General features: G+C 60.8%; 4 protein-coding genes across 4 annotated transcripts in view; 1 reads left to right on the forward strand and 3 right to left on the reverse strand.

The window, feature by feature from the left end:
• Positions 1-27,626, reverse strand: part of UBA52 (ubiquitin A-52 residue ribosomal protein fusion product 1) — a 196,724-nt gene that overhangs the window by 73,656 nt on the left and 95,442 nt on the right. The window lies entirely within an intron of this gene.
• SSBP4 (single stranded DNA binding protein 4) lies at positions 1,788-12,700 on the reverse strand. The gene is made up of 17 exons (XM_066336205.1): positions 12,543-12,700; positions 10,873-10,945; positions 10,692-10,753; positions 9,780-9,864; positions 7,134-7,223; positions 6,690-6,749; positions 6,516-6,585; positions 6,342-6,412; positions 5,171-5,238; positions 5,028-5,073; positions 4,889-4,924; positions 4,740-4,794; positions 3,991-4,061; positions 3,792-3,870; positions 3,198-3,226; positions 2,333-2,434; positions 1,788-1,854 (listed from the first exon to the last, which is right to left on the reverse strand). Exons 1-17 carry the CDS (start codon positions 12,596-12,598, stop codon positions 1,825-1,827), a joined length of 1,083 nt encoding a protein of 360 aa, XP_066192302.1. The 5' UTR covers positions 12,599-12,700; the 3' UTR covers positions 1,788-1,824.
• LOC136371835 (leucine-rich repeat-containing protein 25-like) lies at positions 14,221-16,375 on the forward strand. Its single transcript, XM_066336134.1, has 2 exons — positions 14,221-15,168; positions 15,597-16,375. The coding sequence occupies exons 1-2, from the start codon at positions 14,288-14,290 to the stop codon at positions 15,709-15,711; spliced, it is 996 nt and encodes a 331-aa protein (XP_066192231.1). The 5' UTR covers positions 14,221-14,287; the 3' UTR covers positions 15,712-16,375.
• On the reverse strand, positions 17,307-19,863 carry GDF15 (growth differentiation factor 15). The gene is made up of 2 exons (XM_066336202.1): positions 19,437-19,863; positions 17,307-18,759 (listed from the first exon to the last, which is right to left on the reverse strand). Exons 1-2 carry the CDS (start codon positions 19,759-19,761, stop codon positions 17,960-17,962), a joined length of 1,125 nt encoding a protein of 374 aa, XP_066192299.1. The 5' UTR covers positions 19,762-19,863; the 3' UTR covers positions 17,307-17,959.

The following is a 27,626-nucleotide window of genomic DNA, read 5'->3' on the forward strand; positions in this document are numbered from 1 at the left end:
AAAAATCAAATTACATTTATTGATGCGGGGGGCGGGGGGGGGTTGGGGGGGTCGTGGAGTGTTGTTGGTTTTTTAGGGATTTTTTTTTTTTTGTCATTTTAGGGCTTTTTTTTTAAATCTTTTTTTTTTTTTCTCTCTTTTAATCTTTTTTCTTTTTTTTGGTTTTCTTTTGCTTTTTATTCTTTTTTTGGTGGGGGAGGGGGGGATGTTCCCCCATTTTAATTTGATAAGCAATGGGGTGAGGGGGGAATCTAGAGGCTTAGAAATGAGGGGAGGGGTCCCTAAACAGAACGACTACGCCTATTGGGGGGGGGGTCACCCCTATGGGGGCTGCACCCCATTTTTGGGGGGGGGGGGACACGAGGGGGCCCCCCAAGTTTGGGGCTGTACAGGGGAGGGGGGCTCTGGGTGTGTGCGGCGGCATTTTGGGGTTTGGGGGGGGGGCTCTTGAGGTGGGGGTTTAAGGAGGGGCTTTGAGGTCTTTTCTGTTATAAAAGAGGAAAAAAAATCAGCAAAAAAAAAAAATCACAAAAAAAAAATCACGAAAAAAAAAAACACCCACCCCCCCACCAAAAAAAAAAAAAAATTAAAAAAAAATTAAAAAAAAATTCCTTCATATTAAAGTGGTCCCTGGGGGGGGGGTCGGGGGTCGGGGGGGCCCCGGTCTGGCGCTCGGGGGGGGGCCGGGGGTCACAGTGCTGGCTGAGCACACAGACGGGGCTGGGGGGCCAAAGGGGGACCCCCGGGGCTGGGGGGGGGCTGCCCTGCACTGGGAGAACTGGGGGGGCTCCATGGGGAGGGGGGGTCACAGATTGTCCCCCCCACTCCTTTCCCCTCCCCCAGCACAGGCTGGATTTAAGGGGGGGTCCTGCTGGTTCCCCCATCCCAGTGTGACACTGGGAGAACTGGGAGGGGGGGGCACAGCTCAGTGAAGCCCCCCCCAGACCCCCCAAATTGGGGAGGGGGGGTTGGCACCACCTGCTGTGGAGGGGAGGGGAGGGGGTGCAATGCCGTGAACCCCCCCACTCCCCAAAAAAACCCCAAAAAACCCCTCCCCAGGTTTGGTGCCACCCCCTCGGGGGAAAGGCAAAACACCCCAAAAATGCCCCCCCGAATGTCAGAGCCCCTCCCAGCAGCGGGGGTCCGCGGTGGGAATGTGGGGAGGGGTCCCCAGTATGGGGGAGGGGCAAGAAATGGGGTCCCAGTACAGAGAGGGGGGGTCCCAGTGCTGGGGGGGGGCAATAAATGGGGTCCCAGATTTTTTTTTGGGGGGGTCCATCCCAGTGCTGGGAACATTCCCAGTTCAGGGGGGGTGGCAAGGACTGGAAAACAATTGGGGAGGGGTCCCAGTGCTGGGGGGAGGGATTTTTTGGGGGGGGAACAGAGGGGAGCAAATAAGTCACGTGACTTATTTCTAATCATCATTATTATTCCTTTTTTTTTCCTTTTCTCTTTTTTTTTTTCCCTCCCGCGCTTTCTCCTCTCGTTTTTTTTGTTTTTTTGGTTTTTTTTGGTGTTTTTTTGGTTTTTTGTTTTTTTGTTTTTTTTTTAGTGTTCGTTTGGGGGGAAGAAAAAAAAAAAGAAAAAAAAAAAAAAAAAAGAAAAAGAAAAAAAAAATCCCAGGGGGAGGTGGACTAAACGGACAGAACAAGATGAGGAGGGCTCGGGTGTGACAAGGCAGGGCTGGATTTTTTTTTTCTTTTTGGAGGGGGGGGTGGGGAGAACGGGCTGATCATTAAAATTAATGAATTTTTTTTTTTGTTTTTTTGTTTTTTTCGGTGGTTGGGTGAGGGCGTCTGGCTGTCGGCGGCCTCGGCGCGGGGCTCACACGCTCATTGTCATGCTGGGCGAGTACTATAGAGAGAGCGGAGACACCACAGCGTTAGGGGCGGGGGGCTTCCGCGCGGCCGCGGGGACACACGGAATGAGGGCGGGGGGCTTCGGGGTCGCCGGGGTGAGGAGAAAAGGACGGGGGGAGGCAAACGCACAAACCTCTGCTCCCCTTCTCCCTTTCCCCCCCCTCCCCCAAAAAAATAAAATAATAATAATAATAATAACCCCCCCCCACGCCGCCCCCTCCTCACGCCGCGCCGCCGCTCGGCCAAGGCGACCCCCCGCCCGATGTCGCCGATGTCGCCGCTGTCGCTGATGTCGCTGCTGATGCTGCTGATGATGACGATGATGATGTCGCTGTCACCATTTCCGAGGGTCGCCAGGGAGATTTGATGGATGAACCCCCCCGGCCCCGGTTGCCGCCGCCGCGACCCCCCCGGGCCCCCCGCCCTCGCCGCCTGCCCCCCCGGCGCTCGGCGCTCCCCGCCGCCTCCCTTACGCTGTCGCTTTGGAAGGGGTTTAGGAAATTGCTGCTCAGCTCGCCGTCGTCCCGAGGGGTCCCGGGGGGGTTGCTCAGGGCCCCCAAATTACTGGGAGAGCTCTGGGAAAAAATAAAATAAAATTAAATTAAATTAAATTAAATAAAAGGGGAAGGGGAGAAAGGGTTAAGTGGAAGGGAAGGGGTTATTTGGGGGTTTGGGGGGTAATAAATGGGGTCTCAGGGTATGGGGGTTTTGGGGGAAATCAATGGGGTCCCAATAAATAGGGGAGGTGGGGGGTAATAAATGGGGTCACAATAAATAGGGAGGGTCCCAAAAAAATGGGGTCCCAGCACAAGGAGGAGCCCAAAAAAATGGGGTCACAATAAATGGGGGGGGGGGTCTCAGCATGTGGCAGAGCCCAAATAAATGGGATCCAAATAAATGGGGTCCAAATAAATGAGGTCCAAATAAATGGGACCCAAATAAATGAGGTCCAAATTAATGGGGTCCAAATTAACGGGGTCCCAATAAATAGGGGGGGGGGTCCCCAATAAATCGGGTCCCAGCACATAGGGGAGCCCAAATAAATGGGGTCACAATAAATAGTGGGGGTCCCAATAAATGGGGTCCCAGCACAAGGGGAACCCAAATAAATGGGATCCAAATAAATGGGGTCCAAATAAATAGGGGGGGGTCCTAATAAATGGGGTCCCAGTACACAGTGGGGGGCAATAAATGAGGTCCCAATACATGGGGGGGTCCCAGCACATGGGGGGAGCCCCCCAAAAATGGGATCCAAATAAATGGGGTGGTCCCAGCACCCGGGGGAGCCCCAATAAATGGGGTCCCAGCACCGTGGGGGTCCCAGGGTCCCCAGCTCACCTTTGGCAGCCCATCCATGTCCCCGGAGCCTGCCAGGATGACAGAGGGGCATTAGTGACCCCCTAATCCACGTGTGTCCCCAAACTTTGGGTGTCCCTAATTCACGTCTGTCCCCCAAACTGTGTCCTCCCAATCTACGTGTGTTTCCATAGGATTGTGTGTGTCCCCCAGTTCATCTGTGTCCCCAAACTCCTGTGTGTGTCCCCAAATCCTTCTGTGTGTCCCCAAATCCCTGTACATGTCCCCAAATCCATGTGTGTCCCCAAATCGCTGTCTGTGCCCCCAAATCCCTCTGTGTGTCCCCAAAATCCCTCTGTGTCCCCAAATCCTTCTGTGTGTCCCCAAATCCCTATGTGTGTCCCCAAATCCCTCTGTGTGTCCCCAAATCCCTATGTGTGTCCCCAAATCCCTATGTGTGTCCCCAAATCCCTGTACATGTCCCCAAATCCCCGTGAGCACCCCCAAATCCATTCCCCCCTCCCATCCATTTGCCCCTCCTGCTGCACGAGCCCATCCAGCTGCAGCTGGAGCTCCTATCCCACAGGATTTGGGGTTTTGGGGGGTCCCCTCGTGTCCCCAGGGGGTGTCACCCACCTAAGGATCCGTTCATGTGGTGCGGCTCCATCGCGCTCATCCCGCCCATGGGCCCCTCGGGTCCGGGCCCCATCGGGAACTGGAAGGGAAAAGGGGGGCTGAGGAATGTTGTGGGGACCCCTCCCTGTCCCCAGTCGCTGTCCCCAATCCCTGTCCCCAATCCCTGTCCCCAATCCCTGTCCCCAAGCCCGTCACTCACGTTGGGCCGGTTCCCCGCGGGTCCGATGGGGTTCATCATGGTGTACATGTTCTCACTGGAGTTGGTGGAGTCTGGGGGGGACACCAGACGTGGGGGGGTGAGCGTGGCCCCCCCAGACCCCACTCACACCCCCCAGATCCCACTCACAGCCCCAAAATCCCACTGACATCTCCAAAATCCACTCACACCCCAAAATCCACTCAGACTCCCCAAATCCCACTCACACCCCCCAAATCCCACTCACACCCCCAAATCCTGCTCACACACACCCAGATCCCAACCCCCCAGATCACACACCCCCAAATCCCACATACAACCCAAAATCCTGCTCACACAGCTAGATCCCACTCATAGCCCCCCAAATTCCACTCACATACTCAAATCCCACTCACACCCCCAGATCACACTCACATTCCCAAACTCCACTCACACCCCAAAATCCACTCAGACTCTCAGATCCCACTCACACCCCCCAAATCCCACTAACACCCCTAAATCCCACTCACACCCACCCAGATCCCAAACCCCCAGATCACATGCCCCCAAATCCCACACACACCCCAAAATCCCACTCCCATCCCTAGATCCCATTCATACCCTGCCAAACCCCACTCACAGCCCCAGATCCCACTCACACCCCCAGATGACACTCACAGCCCCCCCAAATCCCACTCACACCCCCCAAATCCCACTCACATCCCCCTAGATCCCAGTGACATCCCCTAAACCCCACCCCATCCCTCACTCACCTCCGGGGCTGGGCAGGATGGGGGTTCCGGGGGGGCCGCCACCCCCAGGAGGGCCCTGAAAAGGGAAAAGGAAAAATGGGGGGGCGGGTTGGGGGGTCACAGGGTCACTGCAGCCCCCCCTGCCCCTGACAGTGCACCCCAATACTCACCACGTAATTCCCAGGGGATGAGGAGGAGTAGGCGATCTGGGGGGGACAAAGGAGGGGTCAGCACTGGGGGGGGACACCGGGGCAGCACCCCCATAGACCCCCCCCCAAGTTATTAGCACCCCAAAATCCCAAAACTTACGGAGTTGGCGTTGGGGTTGGGCCAGGGCCCGCGGCCACCAGGACCCCTGGGAAGGCAATGGGGACAGTGAGGGGGGTCCTGCCGGTCCTGAGGCTCCCCCCCAAATCCTGGGGGGGTCCTGGGGAGGGGCACGGGGGTCTTACATGTTCATGGTGGGCATTCCAGGGCCGGCCAGTGAGCTGGGGGGGGGGCGCATCCCACTGCCGTAGCTCTGCCGGGAGAGGGGGGGTCAGCGGGGCTGGGACACCCCTGGCACTGTCCCCACCCTGTGAGACTGTCCCCACCCTGTACCCGTGTCCCCACCCAGTACCCGTGTCCCCACCCTGTACCCCTGTCCCCATCCTGTAACCCTGTCCCCATCCCTGCTGCCACTTCCATCCCTATCCCCAAAAGCCATCCCCATATCCCCATTCCCAGTCTCCACCCCTCTGTCCCCATCTCTATCCCGTTATCCCCATCCCTGTCCCCACCCACCTCCTTGTTCTTGTTTCCCTGTCCCCATCCCTGAATTCCCCTTCCCTTTGTCCCTGTACCTTGCCCCTATATCCGTATATCTCCATTCCTTTCCCCTTGTACCCATGTGTCCCTATTCCCAGCCCCGTATCCTTGTCCCCTGTCCCTGTAACCACTTCCACCCCCGTATCCCTGTCCCTTCCCCATGCCAGTATCCCATTATTCCAGTACCCCAGTATCCCATTTTCCCAGTACCCCTGCATGCCAGTATCCCAGTGTCCCGTTACCCCAACATCCCAGTACCCCATCATCCCAGTACCCCATTATCCCAGTACCCCATTATCCTAGTAACCCTGTATCCCAGTACCCCTGTATCCCAGAATCCCATTATCCCAGTATCCCAACATCCCACTACCCCCTTATCCCAATATCCCAGTACCCCATACCTTAGTACTTCTGCATCCCAGTACCCCAATACCCCATCATCCCATTATCCCAGTACCCCAATACCCCATCATCTCAGCACCCCAATATCCCATTATCCCAGTACCCCTGTATCCCAGTACTCTAATATCCCAGTACCCCAATACCCCATTATGCCAGTATCCCAATACCCCAATACCCCAGTATCCCAATACCACATTATCCCAGTATCCCAGTATCCCAGTACCCCAATATCCCAATACCCCATCATCCCAGTACCCCAATACCCCAATACCCCATTATCCCAGTACCCCAATATCCCATTATCCCAGTATCCCAATATCCCAATACCCCAATACCCCATTATCCCAGTATCCCAATACCCCAGTACCCCAATACCCCAGTACCCCATTATCCCAGTATCCCAGTATCCCGTACCTGTGGCCCCATCCCGGCCATGCCTCGGGGGGGGTTCATGCGCTGCATCGGGCCCCCCATGCCAGGATGCCCTGCACAAACCGGGGTGGGGAGGAGCTGTGAGACCCCCACAGCCCCCCCCCAAAACCCCACCCGGGGGGGTCTGGGGAAGGGGGCCGAGGACCCCCAACTCACCCTGTGAGCGCGCAGCCGGGTCCATGGCATTGGGCAGCAGCGGCTGGGAGCCGGGAACACCCACGGGGGGCTGCACACAGGGGGGAAAACAGCAGGTCAGGGGGCTCCGGGGGGGCTGCACCCCTTTTTTTTTAATGGGGAGGGGGTCTCCCTCCCACCAGCCACCTTCCTCACCTGGTTGGGCATCCGGAGCGGGGGCCGGGGGCCGCCGGGGTAGCGGGGGGACATGAAGGGCTGCAAGAGAGGGGGGTTTGGGGGTCACCCAGAGCTGGGGGGGGGGGTCGGTGTCACTTTGGGGGGGCCGGTGTCACTTTGGGGAGGCCGGTGTCACTTTGGGGGGGCCGTGAGGAGCGGGCTGAGGAGCTGGGGGGGCTGTGCCAGCCCTCACCTGCCCGTGCAGGTGTGGGGGACACCCACAGGAGGCTGGAGAGAAACACGAGCTATGGGTGGGGGGTGTTTTTGGGGGTGCTGTGATCTTTGGGAAGGGGCTGTGACCTCAGGGTGGGGACACAGTGGGAAACTGTGGGGGTATAACCACCCCCCCAAAAAAAAAAACCCCGCACAACAGCGGGCTCAGGTGTGTGCACACACGGCAGGGACACGAGGGGCTCGCTGTACCTGGAAGAAGGCGGGGGGCACGGGACCCCCGGCCATGCCATCCCCGGGGGGCAGGTTCCCCATCACCGGGCTGGGCGCCGCCGCCGCGCTCTGCGGGGAGAGACACCGCCCGGCTCACATCGGGGGCCGGAGCCCCCATCCTGTCCCCCCATTGTCACTCCCCCCGGCTCCAGCGCGGCCCCAAATCCCCCTCCCAGCCCAAGTGGGGGGCTCGGGCGGGGGGCCCCGCTCGCCGCCCGGCCCCGTCCGAGGGGAGCTGTTAAGGGAAGGAATGCGCCGCTTTTCCGGCTCGGCCCCTGCGCCACAACTGGTTTCAATTTGGAGGAGAGCAGCAGAAGGGAGGAGACCCCCCTGCGCTGCCCCCTCCAGCCGGGGGGCCCTAAAACCCCCCGCCCCAAAACCCTCCGCCCCAAAACCCCCCGGCAGCCCTGCGGGGATGGGGGTCCCGCGGGGGTTAGAGGGGAAGAGGGACGGGAGGGTGCTGCTGTTTTGGGGACAGGGATGGGGACACCCGGTGGGGACACGCCGTGCACACGGGGTCATGCCTGGGACACGGGTGACACGCAGGGGTGGGAGTCCCAGGGACAGCCAGATGGGGTCTCTACCCCACGGGGGTGGGGTGCATGGGGGTCCTGGGGGGACCCCAGGGCTGGGCACAGACCGTGTCCCCTCTTGGGGACGCCTCGCTCCTGCCCCAGACACAGCGACAGCGACACATCGGGGCCACCACCCGCTGCCCCATGCAGCCCCACGGGGGTGACAGCGCTGTCCCCTCGGAGCAGGGACCAAATTGGGGCCCCCCCGTGTCCCCCCATCACTCGGCGGCGCAAAGCAGAGTTGTCATGGCAACAGGTTGGGGAGCTGCGGCTCCTCCTGCGGGCTCAAGGTCAGGGGGGAGAAAATTGGAGGGGGGGGACACACGTGGGGGACAAGTTGGGGGGCTGCTCCCCCCAAAGGGGGACCCCCGACCCCGCTGTGGGGCGGCTGCTGCCAATGTCCCCCCTCTGATTGCTGCGCGCAGGCTGGACCCCCCCCACTTTTTGGGGGGTCACCAGGATGCTCCCGGGGGTCCCTCTGTGTCTGGGAGCAGGGGGGTGGCACCCATGGGAACATGAGGGACCCCAGCCCCACGCTGGGACCCCCAGTTCAGCCCAGCAGGGCACTGGGATGGGGCCACGGCTGCGTGGGGGGACCCCAGCGGGTTGTGGGGGGGCTGCGTGGGGGCCGCCCCACCATCGGCGCTCCCCAGCTCTGCCAGGCAGCAGTGCCATGGCAACGTGGCCTGACCCGCGCCATGTCCCCGGCGTCACCGTCACCGCACCGGCAGCCTCATTAATTCCAGCATGGAAATCAGCTCTGCGCAGCGCCGGGGGCCGGGGGCGGCCGGGGGGGGGTCCTGCTGCAGCCCCCGCGGCGCCAGCGTGGCCCCACGGGACCCCACGGGGGTGAGGGGGCTCCTGCGGGGTCCTGAATCCACGGGGACATGGATTGTCCTGCACCCCAAGGTGTCCCCCCGCCTTGTCACTGTGTGTCCCCACAGCGCCCTGCAGCCCGTGGCTTTCTGCATCCCACACGTGACAGCAACCCACATCCTGTGGGAGCGTGGACCCCACGGCCTCCTGCATCACCCCACAGTGTCCTCCATCACCCCACAGTGTCCTCCATCACCCCACGGCCTCCTGCATCACCCCACAGTGTCCTCTATCACCCCACAGTGTCCTGCATCACCCCACAGTGTCCTCTATCACCCCACAGTGTCCTGCATCACCCCACAGTGTCCTCCATCACCCCACGGCATCCTGCTTCACCCCACGGCCTCCTGTATCACCCCACAGTGTCCTGCTTCACCCCACAGTGTCCTGCATCACCCCACGGCATCCTGCATCCCGTATCCCAGAGAATCCCACATCCCAGAGCACCGTGGGCTCCACAGCATCCCACACCCCACGCCACTGGTGGTGGATCCCACAGAATCCTGCAGCCTCCGTGGGGCTGCATCCCCATCCTGCCTCCCACGGCGCCCTACAGCACCCCACAGCGTCCTGTGGGACACGGATCCTGCACCATCCTGCACCCCGCAGCACCCCAGGGACCACCCCTCATCCCAGGGACCACCCCCATCCCAGGGACCACCCCCATCCCAGGGCACGGTGTCCCCTGTAGGTCCCCCCGTGCCTGCAGGAACACCGGGAGCACCGGGAACACCGGGAACACCGGGAACACCGGGGGCTGTTGACTCCGTGCCAACGATGAAACCCCCAGAGCTGGCGCCGGGAAGCAGCAGAGCTGATCTGGGGGGGGTCCTCTCAGTGTGTGGGGGGCTCCGCTCCCGCAGTGACACCCAGGACACTGAATGGGGACACGGGGACATCGCCGTTTGGACAGCAAGAGCCTGGTGCTGTGCCCACAGCGTTGCACTGGGGGGTCAGGGGGAGGGGGTCCCTGTGCCCTAGAGGGGGGTGACAATGGGGGATGGGCACAGCAGTGTCCCCTGGGGAGGGGACACCGAGCCAGGCCCCCAGGGATTAACCCCCCCTCGCTGCCACCCCGGGGAAATAGGTCACACAGAGATGGCGACATGCGGGGACCCGGGGAGGGGCTGGGGAGGGGTCCGCAGGACACGGACCCCCCGGCCGAGGCACTCACGTAGTCATGGAAGGCTTTGGCCTCGCTGGAATGCTCGCAGGTCTCCCGGCGGTCCGGAGCGGCGCAGTACAGATCCCAGAAGACGCTGGGGAAAACCGGGAAAAGGGGGTGCAGAGAGTGAGGACCCCCCCACCCCCGCCTCAATCTGCGCCCCCTGAGTCCCCCACCGAACCCCACGGTGTCACCGATGTGGCGAGGGGGGGCTGTGGCCGTGTCCCCCCCGTTGTCGGCGGGGGCCTCCCGGCTCCGGAGCTGCTGCCGCCTGTTTTCCCTGGAAACGGTCGCTACGGCCGGAGCCCAAATTCCTGGGACTTTACATCAGGCTGCAGCATCCCGGGGCGGGATTTTGGGGACTGGGGGGGTTTCTCCTGCCCGCGCCCCCCCTGTTCTGGGTGTGGGATTCGAGGTGCTCGGGCACAGAGCCCCAAATCTGTGCTGGGTGTCTCCCCACTCCAAGTTTGGGGGGTGCTGGCTGGGGGCCAGTTTAACCCCCCCAAACCTCACTCTGTGCGTGTGTGTGTGGCCCCCCAAATCACTAATTGATCATTTACACCCCCCCAGAGCCCCCCCCCCAAGCGATGTCCACCCATGGGGTGCCCCCCACATCCTCATCACCCCCCTCGGGGGGTCTCTGTTGGGTCACCCCCTCAGTGTGGGGGTCCAGCCCTGGGCCTTGGAGCCCCCCCAGCTCCACTCTCGGTGCCAAATCGGATCCATCTGGAGGAGCCGGGCAGAGGGGGGGGCGGGATGGGAGGGGAAAAGGAGCCCCCAAATCGCTGATGGGAAAAGCAGAGGGACAGCTTTATGGGGTGCCAGGCGATGTGGGGGGGGGGGCAGCTCCCAGACCCCCACCCAGAGGAATGGTTTTGGGGTTCCCCGCCCTTTCCAAGCCCCCCCCAGATCCCAACTCACCACCACCAGGAGTGCAGGAAGCCGGGGGGCTCCCCCAGGGTGATGTTCTTCTCCCATCGGATCTGCAGGGAGGGACACGGGCAGGGGAGGGCGGGGGTCAGCAGCCCCCACCGGGGCTGGGGCTCCAGGACCCCCCGAGGGTGGTTTGGGGGTCCGGGGGTGCTGCTGTCCCCCCCTTTACCTCCGACAAGAAGGTCTGGGCAGATTTCTGGGCCCCCACGTGCAGCAGGTACTCGTAGACGTAGAGCGCCAGCCTGCGGGGGACAGGATGGGGACACAGGGACAGCGTCAGCGACCTGCCACCCCCACGGTGACATCCGCACCCAAGGGACCCCGAGGGACACGGGGAACAGTCAGGACGGAGCCCCTCCCCTACTCAATTAGTGCGGAATTAATGAAGGAGGTTCGATGTCACCTCCCCGCCAGGGACCCCAGGGGTGACACCGAGTGACTCCCACCGGGGACACCGAGTGACTCCCACCGGGGACACCGAGTGACTCCCACCGGGGACACCGCACGCCCTCCACGGCAACCGCTTCCCACGGCTGGGGTGGCTCCAGGGCAGGTGACACATCCCACACAGGATGTGGCCCGGGGGGCGAGTGCCACCACGGGTGTCCCCCGGCAGGGGACACTCAGGGAACCTCAGGGCCCAGCCCCCGGTGCTCCATCTCCTCCCGGGAGCAGTAACGGGACCTGCGGGGCTCCAGCTCCGGGGGGCCGCGGTGGGTGCAGCCCCCCGACCCCTGCAGCTGCCCCGGGGACACAGCGGGACGGGGACAGCCGGGAACGGCGGCTCACGGTCCCGGGGAGCAGCAGCAGCCCCGGTGCCACTCCGCTGCCCCCGGGGATGGCACGGCCCGGGAGGGCTCCCGGTGCCTTCAGGGATGGCGCAAACCGGGCACGGCCCCGGCTCCCGGTAGTCCCGGGGCCATCGCGGGTCCCGGTGCCCCGGGGGATGGCAATGCCCGCGGGGATCACCGCGGCTCCCGGTGCCCCGGAGGAGGACGGCACAGCCCGGTTCCCGGCAGCCACGGTGCGCTCGCGGTTCCCGGTACGGACCAGGCGGATCATCCCGGGTCCCGGTGCCCCGGGGGATGGCACGGTTGGGGAAGGGGCATCCCGGCTGCCGGTGCCCCCCGGGGATGCCGCAGACCGGGAGGATCGCGCCGGGTGCCGGTGCCTCAAGATGTGGCAATACCCGCGGGGCACATCGCGGCTCCCGTTAGCCCCGGCGTGATCGCGGCTCCCGGTGCCCCGGGGGAAGCCGCGGACCCCGGCACATCGCAGCTCCCGGTGCCCCGGGGGATGTCACGGACCGAGGGCGAATCATGCCGGGTCCCGGTGCCCCGGGAAGTGCCGGACCGGCGGGATCATCCCGGTTCCCGGTACCCCGGGGGAACGGCACAGATCGGGGCGAATCATCCGGCTCCCGATGCCCCCGCAGCTCCCGGTGCCCCGGGGGATAACACGGACCAGGTGAATCATCCCGACACCCGGCACCCCGGCGGACGGCACGGATCGGGGGCATCACCCCGACTCCCGGTGCCCCGGGGGGATGCCGCAAACCGGGGGGGGGGACTCATCGCGGCTCCCGGTGCCCGGCTGACCCCCGGCAGCTCCCGCTGCCCCGCGGCTCCCGGTGCTCCCCGGCGGGGCGGGGCCGGGGGGTCCGCCCGCCCCCCGATCTCCCCCCGCTTTTCCCCGATCTCCCCCCCATACACACACACACACACACACACAGAGACACCGTCCCCCTTCTTCCTTCCCGCTCCGTCCCCGCTCCCCCGGCGCCAAAAAACTTCCGCGCCCCGCCGCCGTCCCCCGCCGTCCCCCGCCGCCGCCACTCACTTCTCGCGGGCCTGGCCGTCCGAGGGCACGCCGGAGCCCTTGCCCTTGGCGTACATGGCGCGGCGGCGGCTGTCAGCGGCCCCGGGCCCGGCCCCGCGCGGCCCCCGCCGCCCCCGCCGCCCCCGCCGCCATCCCGGCCCGGCCCGGCCCGGCCCCGCCGGCTGCGGCCGCGCGCCCGAGGGGGAGCTTGAAACCGCCGCGCCCCCCCCGCGCGGCTGTTCCGGCAGCGCCGCCACCACCCCCCCCGCGCCGCGCGCCGCGCTTAAAGGGGCGATGGCGGAGAGGGAGGGGGAGAGGTGGGGACCGCACTGAGGACAGACGGGGTGGGACGCGGGGACGCGGGGACACGGGGGACGTGGAGAGTGGGAGAGCACGGTCGCGGGCGCGGAGGGATGAGGATGTGGCACGGAGCTGAGGGGTGGGCGCACGCACGAGGGGATAAGGAGGAGAGGAGTGGGCGCGACGGGGGTGGCATCAAGGGACGGGGACACACGGGGGATCATGGACACGAGGGGTAGAGTGAAAGGGGCGGTGACACGAGGGGACACGGTGGTCACGGTGGGACACGAGGGGTGGGCACGGGGGATTCGGGGGGTGAGCACGGACGCGAAGGATTGGGCACGGAGGCCCACGGACACGAAAGGGTGGACACGGACATGAAGGGGTGGGCATGGGAGGGGGACACAGGGGGACACGGGGGACACAGAGGGACACGGATGTGACAGGGTGGACTTAAAGGGGCAGTGACACGAGGGGCTGGGGACAGGCTAGTCGTGGAGGGACACGGCTTTGGGGGGATGGACATGGAGTTGACCACACACACGGGACACGGAGGGACACGGATGTGACAGGTGGACACGGACACAGCGGAGTGGCCACACGCCAGGGGTTGGGCACGGACACGAGGGGGACGCACGGACACCAGGGGACAGGAATGTGAACGGGTGGTCACGATGGGACTCGGACACCAGGGGGCGGACACGGACACGGTGTGACACCGGGGGACACGGGGGACACGGGGGGACACGGAGGAGCACAGAGGGTGGACGAGGAGGGACATGGACATCAGAGGGGCTTGGACATGAGGAGTGGACACGAGCTGGACGCACTCGGGGCACGCCGGAGCTGCAGACACGGGCTGGTGACACCGCGATGGGGACACACACCCTGCCAGGGGACACAGACACAGAGTCCCCCCCGCTCCCCCCCAGCCCCGGGGTCCCCTCACACTCGGGGGTCTCCGTGCTGCCAGGAGGGTGTCTGTGAGCACACATGTCCCTGTGTGCCTACACGTGTGTCCCCCACCCTTAGGGTCACTGAGGTCACCGGGACACTCAGCCAGTGCCAGGAAGGATGCTCAGCACTCCAAGAAATGACCGGGGGAGGGATCTGGCAGGGGTCAGAGGGTGCTGATTTGGGGGCGCTGCTCCCCCTGCCCCCCTCCCCCGGGGCCGGCTACGCCCTGCCGGGGTGACACGGGCCAGCCGGACCCGCCTGTTCCTCTTCCCCACACCAGGCAGCCGCGGCCGGAGCAGGCGAGTCGGGCTGCTGCGGTCGGGAGGGGGAAGGGGGGAGCAGGAAATGCCCCGCGGGGACCCCCGAGAGCTGCCCAGCCCCGGAACAGCGGGACCGGGGTGGGGACCAGACTGGGCTGCACTGGTTTGTACTGGGAGGGGAGATCGGGTGGGAATGGGGGGGATCCTGATTCCTGTTCCCCACCAGGCTGCCGGTGCCCTGGAGGGACCATGGGGCTCCCTGCGGCCCCGCTGCTGCTGCTGCTGCTGCTGCTGCTGCTGTGCCCCGCGACCCCCGCCACCCCCGCGACCCCCGCGGCCACCGTGTCCCCTTGCTCGGCCTTGCTGCCGAAAAATCCCGAGGAGCTGGACCTGAGCAACAGGAGCCGTGGGTGCGCCGAGCTGGACTGGAGACCCTTCCACCGGCACCGCCGGCTGAAGCTGAGACACAACGGCATCGAGGCCTTGAGCCCCTCCTCGCGCCTCGGGCCGCTGATGGAGGAGCTGGACCTGGCGGAGAACCGGCTGCGGGAGCTGCCCGATGGGTTCTTCACCAACGCCACCGCGCTGCGGAGCCTGCGGCTGGAGGGGAACCCGCTCCCCGCCGTGCCCGCCGCCGCCTTCCAGCCCTCGCTGAGCTCGCTGGCCGTGTCGTGCCGCTGCGATGTGCTGGCCACCGTGGTGACCCCCTGCTCCCGCCCTGGGATGCGGTGTCAGTGCTACACATCGCATCAGCATCCTCACAACGTCACGGAATTCCAAGGCCGGGAGTGCGGCCCCAGCGCGGGGCTGGTGGCCGGGGCGGTGGCCGGGGCGGTGGCCGCGGTGGCCGTGCTGGTGGCCGCGGGTGTTGTCGCGGTTTGGAACCGGCGGAGGAGAGCGGGAGCGGCCGTGGGAGGTGTGGGAAGAGGGAAGCAGGATGCCGCTGGAAACCTGAGGCAGCCCCGTTACATCAGCCGCGACACCGGGACGGCCACCGCCGATGTCGCCGATGTCGCCGATGTCACCGATGTCACCGACACCCCCGACTATGAGAACGTCTTTGTGAGCCCCGGCACGGCCCCGGCTGCCCCGCAGGGGTGGGCCCAGGGCTGGCAGGAGCAGCGCTACAGGTGAGGCTGTGACACAGGGAATGGGACATTTCGGGAATGTTCCATCCCCTCCCTGTTGGGCTGTGCCCTGATGTGTTGTCCTGCCTCATCCCACCCCGTCTTGGGCTTGAATCTGCCATTCTGTCCCGTGCTGTGCCATCCTATCCTGTCCAACTTTTCCGTCCTTTCTATCCCATCCCATACCATCCCACCCCATCCCATCCCATCCCATCCCATCCCCATCCCATCCCATCCCATCCCACCCCATCCCATCCCACCCCATCTCATCCTCTTCATCTTTTCCATCCATCCGTCCCATCCCATCCCATCCCATCCCATCCCATCCCATCCCATCCCATCCCATCCCATCCCATCCCATCCTCTTCATCTTTTCCATCCTCCCCAGCTGTGACATTCCCTCCTCACTGTCCCCTCCCGGTGTCCCCCAGCCCCCAGGTGGATGAGGATTATTTCCTGGAGATCACGGCCGACCCCGGGGACCAGCCCATCTACGCCAACACCGTGGGCCTCAGCGAGGATGTCTACATCGTTCCTGACCAGTGAGGGGCCGGGGGGACACCGGGAGGGCTGAGGGGACACTCTGTGTCCCCCACTGATGGCCTTTTCCTGGCTGTCCCCCAGCCCGGAGGGGACGGGGACATTCCCCACAGCCGTGCAGGGTCACTCGTGGTTCCCTCACGCACATCCTGTGGGAGCTCCTTTTGCAAGGGGAGGTTTTTTTTTTCACAGCCCCGGTTCTCTCCTTCGCCCCAGTTCTCACACTGAGGTGAGGGCTGAGCTGACATTTCCTGCCGGGGCTGAGGCCACCGACTGTGGGGACACCTCGTGCCACATCCGCCGGCAGCTGGCACCGGAGCTTTGGGGCTGGGACACACACGGGGGTCCCTGGAGGAGCTGGGGCTGGGGCTGACCATGGCCTGGGCTTCCTCTTCCTCTTTTGGGGATGGAGAGCAGTGGATTGTGGCTGCCTGGGGACGCGCTGGCGGTTGGGGACATCCGGTGCCACCTGCGCCCCCTTTTCCTGCTAAATCCGCCACTTCGGGGAACAAAGTTCCTTTTTTTTTTTTTTTTTTTTTTGTAATCCTCCTGGTGACACCCCGAGCTGTTGGGTGCCATGGGCATTTAGGGACCCCGTGGCTTGTCTGGGTGTCCCCTCAGCCCCCAGGAGGCTTCAGTGTGTCCCATTAAATGGTTTAATTATCTCTAATGACGTGCGTAGCTCGTGGTATGTGGGCAATCCTGGGCAGGACATGGGGTTTTCCCTGGGGATAATCCCTGGAGCTCCCAGAGCCTGTGACCCCAAAACGGGGGGTCCCAAGGGACCAGGACACTCAAGGATATGTCCCCAAAGCTTTTGTCCCCAGGGCAGGGGTCTCATGGGTCCAACACCCTCAGGGACATGTTCCAAAATCAGGACACTCAGGGACAGGTCCCCAGAACTCGTGTCCTCAAAGTGGGGGTCCCAAGGGACCAAGAGCCAGGTCCCTCAAGTCCCTGTCCTTCACTACTTACATCCCTCAGTCCCTGGTCCCCAAATCCCCCATCCCAGAGCAGAGATCCCATATCCCACCTCCCCCCAGCCCAGATCAGGAGCTGCTGAGGGACTGGGCAGCCCCAGAACACCCCCAGATCACCGTGGCAGAGGGGACAGAAGGGAGCTGTGACCAGCAGAGCCACCCTAGCGAGCCACGGGGTGTCCCTTGTGTGCCACCAACCTCCGAGGGGGGGTTTCCCCCATCCCTTTGATCCCTTTGGGGTCCCAGGGCTGGAGTCACCTGGAAGTGGGGCCATGGTCACCTCCCAGCTGGATGTCCCCTGGCAGGGGTCAGGGCTGTGCCTTCCCAAGGACACAAACAACTCAAAGGTCTCTGGAGCAGTGCCCAGGCGTTACTCACACGCAGCCACGGGGAAGCCGTGAGGATTGACCAGCAAATCCGTGTGGAACCAGATCCCAGGGGAGCTGAGGAGACTCAGAGACCACCCCCCAGGCGTGCAGGAGCAGCAGCCAGAATCTCTGTTACAATCACTTTATTCGTTGTTATGACATCCTTCTGGTTTTATGGAAATATATAAAATAGAAAAAAAAAACCCCATAAAATCCCCCTTATCTCATCCCCCCACCAAAAAAAAAAAAAAAAAAAGATATTTTGCTATAAAAACAAAATAAGTTAGAAATAAATAATTTGGTTGCATAAATAAGTCTCTGAGCAGAGAAGAAGGTTTGGAGTGGGATACGGACACCTGGGCACGGAGCCACCGCGGCCCATCGGGGGTCTCCGGGGTGGGAAGGATCCACCTGCTCAATAACATCTGGATTTAAATAAGAGAAGAGTCAGGGGGAGAAGTTGCTGTGGCGAGGAATTCACAGCTGGAGATGCTGAGGCTGAGCTGGGTGGCAGAGCCAGGTCTGGAGTCCCTTGGTGCCACAGGATGTGGATTTTGGGATGTGGATGATGGAGACCCCAGGGCTGAGCTCAGTGGTGGATCCAGGGCTGAAATAGTGTCACTTGGTGCCACAGGATCTGGATTTTGGGATGTGGATGATGGAGATCTCGTGGCTGAGCTCAGTGGTAGATCCAGGTCTGGCAAGGAGTCCCTTGATGCCACAGAATGTGGATTTTGGGATTCTGATGCTGGAGACCCCAGGGCTGAGCTCAGTGATAGATCCAGGTCTGAACTAGAGTCCCTTGATGCCACAGGATGAGGATTTTGGGGTGCTGCAGCTGCCAGCAGTCCCCATGGCTTTGTCCCACCGGCTGCCACGTCCCAGCTGGAGCTGCCAGCGCTGCCATCAGGCACAGTGGCACCTGGTGACCAGCATGTCCTCGAAGAGGCTGGACACCAGCCTGCCCTCGCTGTCCAGGTGCATCAGCACCATGGGGTCGTACCCCGCGGGGACACAGCAGGGCGGGGGGGCAGCCTTGGACAGGGAATGCACTCGGGATTTGATCTGGGCGTGCATGCTGGCCGGTTTGTAGTTGTGGGGGCAGGAACCCTCGCAGAACCTCATGTAGTAGCTGTTGGGGGCGACCACCCAGTCGGACCAGCCGATGTCGTGGAAGGAAACCTTCAGCGACTTCAGGCAGCATCTCCCGTCGCTCCTCCCGCATTCCTCCTCCAGCCCTCGAGCTCTCCGGGCCGCCCGAGCTGGTTTCTCTCGGGTTTCCACCTCCAGCACCGGCGTTTCCCCCCAGGAGGTGACCAGGGCTGCCGAGATGTTGGCGGTGAAATCCAACTCCAGGCTCAGCGTGGCCTCGGGCCCGGCCACCCAGGGCTGGATGGCTCCTGTCAGATCCAGGCTTTGGGAATGCCGGGCCAATTCTTGGCTGTGCAGGAGCTGGGGGGTCCCCTCAGCCCCCTGTAAGGTGTAGATGGTGACCCGAGGTGGCACCGAAGCGCCGGGCACGGACAGAGGCTGCTTGAAGAGTTTGAGCTCCGCCTGCAGCACCCGGAGCTGCCGGTGGAAATCGGCGGTGCGGGAGACAAGGAGGTGGTAGCGATAAGGACCTCGGGGCTCCTCCCGATGTCCCTGGATGTCCCGGTGTCCTTGAGAGTCTCGGTGTCCCTCGGGGATGTCCAGCCAGTGCGACACTGCGGGGACAGAGAGGAAAGCTGATGTAAGAGGCGGTAATTCCCCACCAGCGCAGGTTTGGGATCAGATTTGCTTCCAGGGAATCACCCGCAGCCTGAGGGATGCTGGAAATTCTTTGCAGCGCTCGTCCTCAGAGCCACCACCTCCAGGGACCCCCCACAGGCTTGAAGGTCTCAGTTTTCCTGAGACGTCCCACTGGAGCACCCTCCACTGTCCCCTCCCAGCCCAAGCAGCAGGAGGGGAATTATTTAATTTAAATGTTAATATTAATTGATTCATTTGATTATTTACAACCCCTCATGTGCAGATAAACCCCCAAACTGGAGCTCAAGCTGAGGATGGAGGAGCAGCACCTCCTTTCCTCTTTCTGCTCACCCCCAAATCCCTGGAGCCCCTCAAACCGCCGCTGATCAAACCTTTCATCCCACCCCCTCTGATTTTATTTTATTTTTATTTTTAAAATCATTTTAGTGGTTTTAAGCAAAAGGGCTCCAGCGGTGACTCCTCCCCGCTTCCAGAGCGAAGGAAGGAGCAGGGTGAGGATGAGCGTGGCCACCGTGGCTGCATGCCCGGTCATGTCCCCAGGCAGCGAGGTGACATTCCCCAGCGCGGGACACGCGTGTCCGGGGGGGTGAGATGAGGATCGGGGGGATGACACCGAGCCACGGCTACTTACAGGTGGGGGTCAGGCGATGCAGCCTCCTGCTCCTGCTTTCCTCCTCTTCCTCCCTCTCCCGGCTCCTGTTCCTCGCCAGCTCCGCCACTTTCTGCTGGTAGAGCCGCTGCGCTCTCTGGATGCTCTCCTGGTCCAGCTGCCGCCGCAGGACGGGGGGAGCCGACATCCCCAGGCGCTCCAGGATCTCCTTTTTGACAGCTTCCAGCTGCAGCCTGTCGCGGTGCCACGCGTGGGGCCGGCAATCCACGGAGGACAGGAGCAGCAGGAGCTGCAGGCAGGTGAGAGCGGCCCCCAGCGCGCTCGGCATCGCTCTGCTCAGCAGCATCCCGCTGCAAACCGCCGGCTCCAGGGCTCGGGATTTGTTCCCGATTCCTTCTGCAAAGGCTCGAGGTGCTGCTGCTGCTGCTGCTGCTGCTGCTGCCGCCGGTGCTGCCAAAGGGGGAATGAATGAAGAGGACCAGACCTGACTTTATAGGAGCGAACTTTGCCCGCCCTCCCCGGAGAGTGACGCCGGAGAGAGGTCCCGGCAGGAATCCCTCCTCTCCTCTCCGCCTGGGATTTCCACCGGGAGCTCTGGCAGTGCCGGAGCGGGGTGATGTATAAACTGGTTTGCGGCTGCGGAGGTAGAAGAATACGGAATATTCCTTTTCAGATGCAAGCGTTTCCCTTTCTACCTCCCGTTTTCCCTAGGGATGGCGCGGCTCGGGGAATCCCCCTCACCTCCAGCAGCCGGCGGTGATGGAGAGGGGATGATGGTGATGGTGATGATGGTGATGATGATGGTGATGATGATGATGATGATGATGTGCGAAGCGAGAGCTCTGCAGGCAGCATTCCAAACACGGATTTCCAATCCTCGCATCCTCAGCAGCCACCTCCCCTGGCCCCTCGCTCTTCTCAATCCCACGGGGCTGATCCTTCCCCTTCCCAAAATCCCGGAGCAGTGCTGGGGGCGAGGAGAGCTCCAGCGGAGCTGTGCCCGGAGCGTGTCCCCGGAGCAGGGGAAGGATGTGCACTGGACCTTGTCCCACCGGACAGGTTGGGCCGAGGGATGTGCTCATCCCCAGCCTGGATCTTTCTGAGGCAACAGCGGCCGGGGTTACGTCATCCCAAACGGTGGCAGCCGGGATGGAGCCGGTGGCACTCCGGTGGCACTGGGCCAGCAGGGCCACGTGTGTCGGGCCAGCGCCGTGCCAGACCAGAGCTGGGCTGGGCTGGAGGAAATTCAAAGTGACAACGAGCCCCGGGAATCAGCGCAACACCAAAACACTCCCCGGCTTTTCCTCAGGGATGTTTGGACAAAGCAAAACCCCCCCAAAAAAACAAACGGGAGAGGGATGAGAAGCGCTCTGTCGCTTGAGGAAAAGGGCAGATCTCCCTCCCCGGGGCAGCCGAGGCCATTCCCAAAATGTCCTGAAGTTGATCCAAGCGCCTGGTTTTCAGCTGTGCTGCCGCCAGGGATGAACGTGCGCTAATCCCGTGATTTACGGCTCCTCATCCTCCCCCCGGCCCTCTGCTCCTCCTCGGGAGACTCGGCTCCAAAGCCTCGGCCCGGATTTTTCTCACCCTGTTTCTCAAGGGGTTGCTTGAGGCAAAGCAGAGGTGGAGTTTTTCCCCCTAAAGCACGTGAAAGGAGAAGTTTGTCAGGATGAGCGGGGTCGTGTGGAGGGGATGGTCCCGGCCCTGCTCTGGTGAGGAGGAGCAGGAATCCCCCCAGATCCCCTCCTCATTTCACTGCTTTTCCCTTCCCCACAGCATCCACCTTAGGAAGGAAATCCCACCGGATTTCCCAGGGAAAACTCAGCTTTATCTCCAGGAGGATTTGGGCACCACGAGTGGGACATTTCCCTCCGGCTGCTGGGCAGGGATGAACTCCTCTCCTGCAGCATCTTCCCAAAAGGATTCCCCAGAGCTCCAAACCAGCTGCGATCCCTCACACAGGGTTTTTATCAGATTGCAGCCCCCCAAAATCCAGGGAAGAAAGGAGAAGGAGCATCACGGAGAGAGAGAGGAGGGGACCACCACGCCACTCCCTCCCCTGCAGACATCTCCGTGTCCCACATCAGCCACCACCAGCCGCCTCCACCGTCCCCAGGGTGCCAAATGTGCTGATCCAGAGGCAAAACGGAGCCTTTGGCATGTCCGGGTGGAGGAAGAGGTCCCCGACCTCTCCGGTGGCGTTGAGCAAGACCCGGCAGAAACCCCGAAATCCCGAAGTTCTGCTTTTGCAATGGATTTTGTGCCCGTGGGTGGCAGCCCCGTGTCCAGGAGTGACGCACGCCGAGAGCATCAAAATTTGCTGGAGCCGGATGTTTTCCTCCCCTCCAAAAAGGCGCCAGCAGTGGAAGCTGGAGATTTACAGTCCAGGAAAGGGCCATAAAACAGGGATTTCGGGAGCTCTGGTTTGATCCTGAGTGAGTGATGATGAAACGTCCCAGTGTGTCCTCACCAGCCTTGCGAGAGGGGATTGTGCAACTCGTGCATCCCACGTTTCCTCAGCTCTTCCTGCACACGTTCAGTGCTGGAAGGTCAGGTTAATCCGGTGCCTCCTCCCAGCAGGATGGATGTTCCTCTCCAGTTAATCCATCCCCTGTGGGTCCCTCATCTCGGCACGGTTCTCCTGGCGCGGATCTGGAGCAGGGGTGCGCAGGGGATTGCTGTTCCCAGGGAAAGAGGGGCCGAGGTGGGCTGAGGGCGAGGAGGATCGAGCTCTAGGAAGCCCAGGAGAAGCTCAGACTGTGCACTGCTGAGCCTGGAAAGGTGTGGAAGTGTCCCAGACCAGCTTGGACGGGGTTTAGAGCACCCTGGGACACGTGGAAGGTGTCTCTGCCCACGGCAGGGGTGGGACGGGATGGACTTTAACGTCCCTTCCAACAAAACCATTCCATAATTCCAAATAAATAACGTTTTACCCTTCTCCAGATGCTGTGGAGCACGGTAAGGACACAGAGCAGAGGGTTCCAGAGGACTTCAATTCCCCAAAATGCAGGAACTTCCCCGTAGCTGCTTGAGCCGGCAGAAACTTCGTGTTTGGTTTTTTTTATTTTTTTGCAGAGTTCCTTATCACAACCAGCAAGAGGGGAAGTTCTGCCTTCCAGATTTTAGGGCTGTCAGTTCCTCACGGCTCTCGAGCAAAAAGGATCCCCAAAAAGTCCCTAGAGACCCCTGGGAATTGGTGGCATCACCCTGAGACTGAGGATTCAGGTTCTTCCCACAGGACCTCAGCGCTCCCCAAAACCACTCAGGCTGAGCAAAGCTGGATGCTGCAGGGTGGATATTCCCTGGGGAAAAAAACAAAAAAAATGCCATTGGTGCTTTCCCCTGGTGTTTTTCCAACCAAAGGACAAGGAGGGAAGAGCAGCACACGAAGCTCCAAGCAGCCCTCGGGACCTGAGCCTCGAGAGAAGTCGGAGCTGGACGCTCCATGAATTATTGAGGGGATGAGGAATCCCTCCGTGAGGCTCAACCCCAGGTGGGGTTTTGCTCCATCCCGTCTCATTCCAGGCCTGCAAAGGGGCACGGAGGGATGGGAGACAAGGTTCTCCCCTCTGCTGGAGCGTGGGATGTTTGGGAAGCTGTGGCCCGTGTTTTCCCAGCGCCGGGCGCTGTCATGATGAATCGGCAGAGTGGACGCCGCTCTGACCTTTGGATGTTTTTAAATCAAAGACAACCAGGATGGGTCAAGCGAGCCAAAAAAATAATAAAAAAAAAATAAAGCAGCTTTTTGCCCCGTCACAGCAGGAATCACATTTTTTTCTCCCTTTGCTATGAGTTTACGGCATCTCCCAAAAATGAGACTTCTGCTCCAGTTGGACAAAGACATTCCTGCCTCGGCTGCGCCCGCGGTCAATGATTAACTGGGATTCCCAGCCCCCCTCGGTCCGGGAAATGCAGGAAATGCCTCTGGTCCCACCACCAAAAATGGAAATGTGCCTTGGGAAGTCCTGTGCTCACCCCACAGTCACCTTCCTCCGGCCACCAGGATGCTCTCCCTGTTTCCTGAGGGGCGTCTTTCCTGTGGGCAGGGATTTCCCAGGTTGGGGCTGTGCTCTGCTGGGGATGGTTTTCAGTTCACAGATATGAAATAGAATCCTTTGAGAGCATCATGGAGTTGGATTTCCTGATCCTTGTGGGTCCCTTGCGGCTCAGGAGGAGGATATTCAGGATGTATTGATGTGATGGTTATTGAGAAGCAGCTTTAAAAAGTAGCTTTTTCACGGTGGGAGCATCTTTCTGTTCAATCTCACCCTTCCAAAGTGCCAAAAAGGCCCTTTCCTTCCTTTTTTTGGTGTAGATCCAGGAGGTGACCCCAGGCCAAGGCTTTTGGAGCGCTGTGATCCCTTGGGATGGTGGAGCTGAGCCCAGGAATGAAACTCGAGGCTCTGAGGGAACCAGATCAGCTCTAAATCTTCTCTCTAAAAACCTCTCCAAAGCTGAGCAGAGGAAAAAAAAACGGATGGAATGAACCAAGTCCAACCTGGGCACGTCCCAGAGCAGCATCTCTCTAATCAAAGAAACCCTCAGGACACAATAAAAGGGAAGGACAAGAGAAGGTCCCTTAAAACTGTAGGATTTTAAGTGTGGATGCTTTAAATGATGGGAAAAAGCAGATGAAGGAAACCAAACCCAACCTGGGCACGTCCCAGAAACACATCCTTCGACCAAAAAAAATGCTACAAGAGAAAGACAACCCCAAAACCCCCTTGAAACTGTCGGATTTTAAGAACCTGGATGATTTTTGAAGCCCAAAGCACAATTTCAGACGAGGAACGAGGACGGAATCTGCTGGAGAACTGGGGGAAGCGGCCGTCAGCCCGACCTCCAGGAGAAATAAATGTATTTATTTGCAAACCCGGGCACGGACGAGGCTCCACGAGCCCATCAGGAGGGAATTAGTCACTGGAGCGTGACTTGGGGAGAGGGTTGTGTACACAGGGCACGGAGCATCCCCGGCAGCGGGAAGCAGCTGGAGAGAAGCAGCACGGGGAGAGATTTTCCCCTCGGGCTGGAGGAGCCGTGGTGCCGCCTGGGAAGAGGCCAAAAAAAAAAAAGAAAGAAAAATAAAAATCCCATCCCGCAGCAGAGAACATCCATCTGCATCTCCTGGATCCGGGAAGGGAAGGTTTGGGGAGGTTTGGGAAGGTTTGGGAAGGGAAGGTTTGGGAAGGGAAGGTTTGGGAAGGGAAGGTTTGGGAAGGGAAGGTTTGGGAAGGGAAGGTTTGGGAAGGGAAGGTTTGGGAGGTTTGGGGAGGTTTGGGGAGGTTTGAGGAGGGAAGGTTTGGGAAGGTTTGGGAAGGTTTGGGAAAGTTTGGGAAGGTTTGGGAAGGTTTGGGAAGGGAAGGGAAGGGAAGGGAAGGTTTGGGAAGGGAAGGGAAGGTTTGGGAAGGGAAGGGAAGGTTTGGGAAGGGAAGGTTTGGGAAGGTTTGGGAAGGTTTGGGGAGGTTTGGGGAGGTTTGGGAAGGTTTGGGAAGGTTTGGGGAGGTTTGGGGAGGTTTGGGGAGGTTTGAGGAGGGAAGGTTTGGGAAGGTTTGGGAAGGTTTGGGAAAGTTTGGGAAGGTTTGGGAAGGTTTGGGAAGGGAAGGAAGGGAAGGGAAGGTTTGGGAAGGGAAGGAAGGTTTGGGAAGGGAAGGGAAGGTTTGGGAAGGGAAGGTTTGGGAAGGGAAGGTTTGGGAAGGTTTGGGAAGGTTTGGGGAGGTAAGATTTGGGAAGGTTTGGGAAGGTTTGGGAAGGGAAGGTTTGGGAAGGTTTGGGAAGGGAAGGGAAAGCTGCAGGTGAGGAGCTTGGGAATGGGGAATTCTTCAACCAGAGCATGAATTCAGCACGGGGAGCTCATTCTGTGCTGTGCTGGGAGTGGATCCATCAGTAGGCACTCATGGCAGGAGGGGAGAGGTGGCGGATCCTGCCCTGGGACATGCCCTGGGACATGCCCTGGGACGTGCCCACACAAGCCTCGCCCAGCCAGGGCAGGAAATTCCAGCCCCAGCTGCCAGGGTTTGGGGTGGGAACTCCTCCTGCAGCACCTTCGCTGGAGCTCGGCTTTGGTTTGCGAGCTGGGGAAAATCAGGGAGATTTTCAAGGAGCCAGATGGAGGCTGCCCAAAAATCCCACCTCGTTTAGGAAGGGTTTGGAAAGCGGGAGGAGGAAAGAATGGCAGTGGAGAAAAAGGAAGGGTTAAAATCTTGGAGGAGGTCAGTCCACCGAAGGGATTTTCTCCATCGAATTTCTGCGTCTCCACCGAGGAATCCAAGCGGGAATGATCCATGAGGAGCCTCCTCAGCAGGGCCGAAACAGGACCAAAAGTTCTGTTTGTAAAATGACCTCAGGGGCACATGACTGAGCCGAGGCATGACATCAGCCCGGGAACACCGGCGCAGGAAAAGCTTCTCACTTTATAAAGGGAATTAAAAGGGGAGTGAAGTCATCGGGGCTTGGCTCAGAGGCCAGGCTCAAATCTCAGCTCACCTGGGAGGGAGATCCCGAATTTCCCGGTGTCTGGAGGGTGTTGTGTTGTGTTGGTGGGTGGAATAAAAGGCTCCATCTCCAAGGAAAGGCTTGGAGAGCTCAGCAGGATCACCATGGCAGCTCAGGAAAAAAAAAAAAATTAAAAAATAAAATTCCTAGAATTGGGGCATAAAAAAGACAGAGAAAAAGCAGAGATTCCAGAGGAACAATGAGGTTTTCCTTTCTGATCCTTGCTCCGGACAAAACCCACCCGGAGCAGGGGCAAGGACCGTGCTGTGACCCCCCTGAGCCCCATTTTCAGGGTACCCCGGGTTTGGTCTGGGGTTTAATTACCTCGGGTAACGAATCCAGCTCCATCCTGCCCTGCCTGGATCCTGCCGAGCTGCTGGCGACGGGTGACACCAACACCCAACACGGGCTGGTGCCGCTGTCCCTTCCCTGGTGACATCCCCGGTCCTGTCACCTCTGCCACACCCGGGGAGTGGGGACCAGGAGAAACCCCCCAGGACCTCGCTGGAGCTGTGGAGGGTCTGTAGCCTCCAGCTGCGCTGGATGGAGCTGGAATTATCCAGGGATCCGCTCCTGGATCAAGGCGGAGCTGTCCGGACCAAGCCGGAGCTGTCCAGTTGTCGCTGCCTCTGGTTGTCCTGGATCACTCCGGATCTGTGCAAGGGTCACACCTTCCCCATTTCCCGGCTCAAACTGGAGCTGCTGGAGCCTCCCCGTGTCCCGGATCCAGCCGGAGCTCGGAGGGGTGACACTCCCGGCTGTCCCCAGGGTGACACCCAGCACCATCTGGTGGCACCAGTTTGCTCCCAGTCAGGACCAGAGAAGCCTTAAAGCTGCCAGCACAGAGTCCCCACCCCTGGAGAGGGGTAAAGGTGTGGATGTGGCACTTGGGGACACGATTTAGGGCGGGCAGGACAATGCTGGGGTGGCTTCACACCAACCGCCACCTTTCAAACCAACGAGGGTGACACGGCGGGTCAGAGTCAAACTCTTTTTATTTCTTTTCTTCGAAACAGGGGTTTCAATCCTCACTTTTACAAAGTCCAGTCTGGCAGTACGAGCTGGGAGCTGGTCCCCGACCCCAGCGCCCCCGGGGCATTGGGGAGTGTTGGGGTTTACAAGGCACTGCAAGAACACACGGAGACAAGAGAAGCCCCCAAAGGGTTTGGGATTGGTGCTCCAAGAGTCCTGGACAAGCACGAGGTGACACCTGAGATGCCCACAGGGACATTAGTGGCTTCACAAGGGACACACAAAAAGGGTTGGGAAAGGGTTTGGATGAACGCCTCGCCCCGAGAGGAGACAGCAAAGAAAAAAAACCCACCTCAGGGACTGGAGGCAAATCCAACCAAAAGTGAGGATGGGACAGCAAATTCCGTTTCACCAAATTTCGATTCGAATTTTGGGATTTCCCACCGCTTCAGGGGGTTTCCAGCCCCGAATTTTTCTCCAGCCACACCTCGAATGGGCAACCCCATCCCCTGTCACCACCGTCCCACTTCCCAAAAACGTGAGGCCAGCACAGCACAAGGCACTCCCTCGATCAGCAAAGTAAACAGTTTGGGATTTCACAGGCTGGTGCAATCGGGAAAAAAAAAAAATTAAAAAGCAAAAAGCAAAAGAAAAAAAAACCCCGAAGGTGGATTTTGAAGTATCACGGAGTTTTCTGTAAAGGGCAGCGAAAGTTTCGTTTCCCATCCTCAATCCCTGGTGCTGGGG

The sequence above is a fragment of the Sylvia atricapilla genome, chromosome 26 (genome assembly GCF_009819655.1).
Source record: "Sylvia atricapilla isolate bSylAtr1 chromosome 26, bSylAtr1.pri, whole genome shotgun sequence".
Classification (NCBI taxonomy): Eukaryota; Metazoa; Chordata; class Aves; order Passeriformes; family Sylviidae; genus Sylvia; species Sylvia atricapilla.

Excerpts from the sequence above, each read along its gene's own strand:
- SSBP4 (XM_066336205.1), bottom strand. The coding sequence starts at position 12,598 with ATGTACGCCAAGGGCAAGGGCTCCGGCGTGCCCTCGGACGGCCAGGCC. Across the intron at positions 4,062-4,739 it reads CATCCTGCCCAGCCCCGGAG|ACTCCACCAACTCCAGTGAG; the intron begins GTGAGTGAGGGA and ends TGTCCCCCCCAG. Across the intron at positions 3,871-3,990 it reads CCGCGGGGAACCGGCCCAAC|TTCCCGATGGGGCCCGGACC; the intron begins GTGAGTGACGGG and ends TTTCCCTTCCAG.
- LOC136371835 (XM_066336134.1), top strand. The coding sequence starts at position 14,288 with ATGGGGCTCCCTGCGGCCCCGCTGCTGCTGCTGCTGCTGCTGCTGCTG. Across the intron at positions 15,169-15,596 it reads TGGCAGGAGCAGCGCTACAG|CCCCCAGGTGGATGAGGATT; the intron begins GTGAGGCTGTGA and ends GGTGTCCCCCAG.
- GDF15 (XM_066336202.1), bottom strand. The coding sequence starts at position 19,761 with ATGCTGCTGAGCAGAGCGATGCCGAGCGCGCTGGGGGCCGCTCTCACC. Across the intron at positions 18,760-19,436 it reads GCATCGCCTGACCCCCACCT|TGTCGCACTGGCTGGACATC; the intron begins GTAAGTAGCCGT and ends CTGTCCCCGCAG.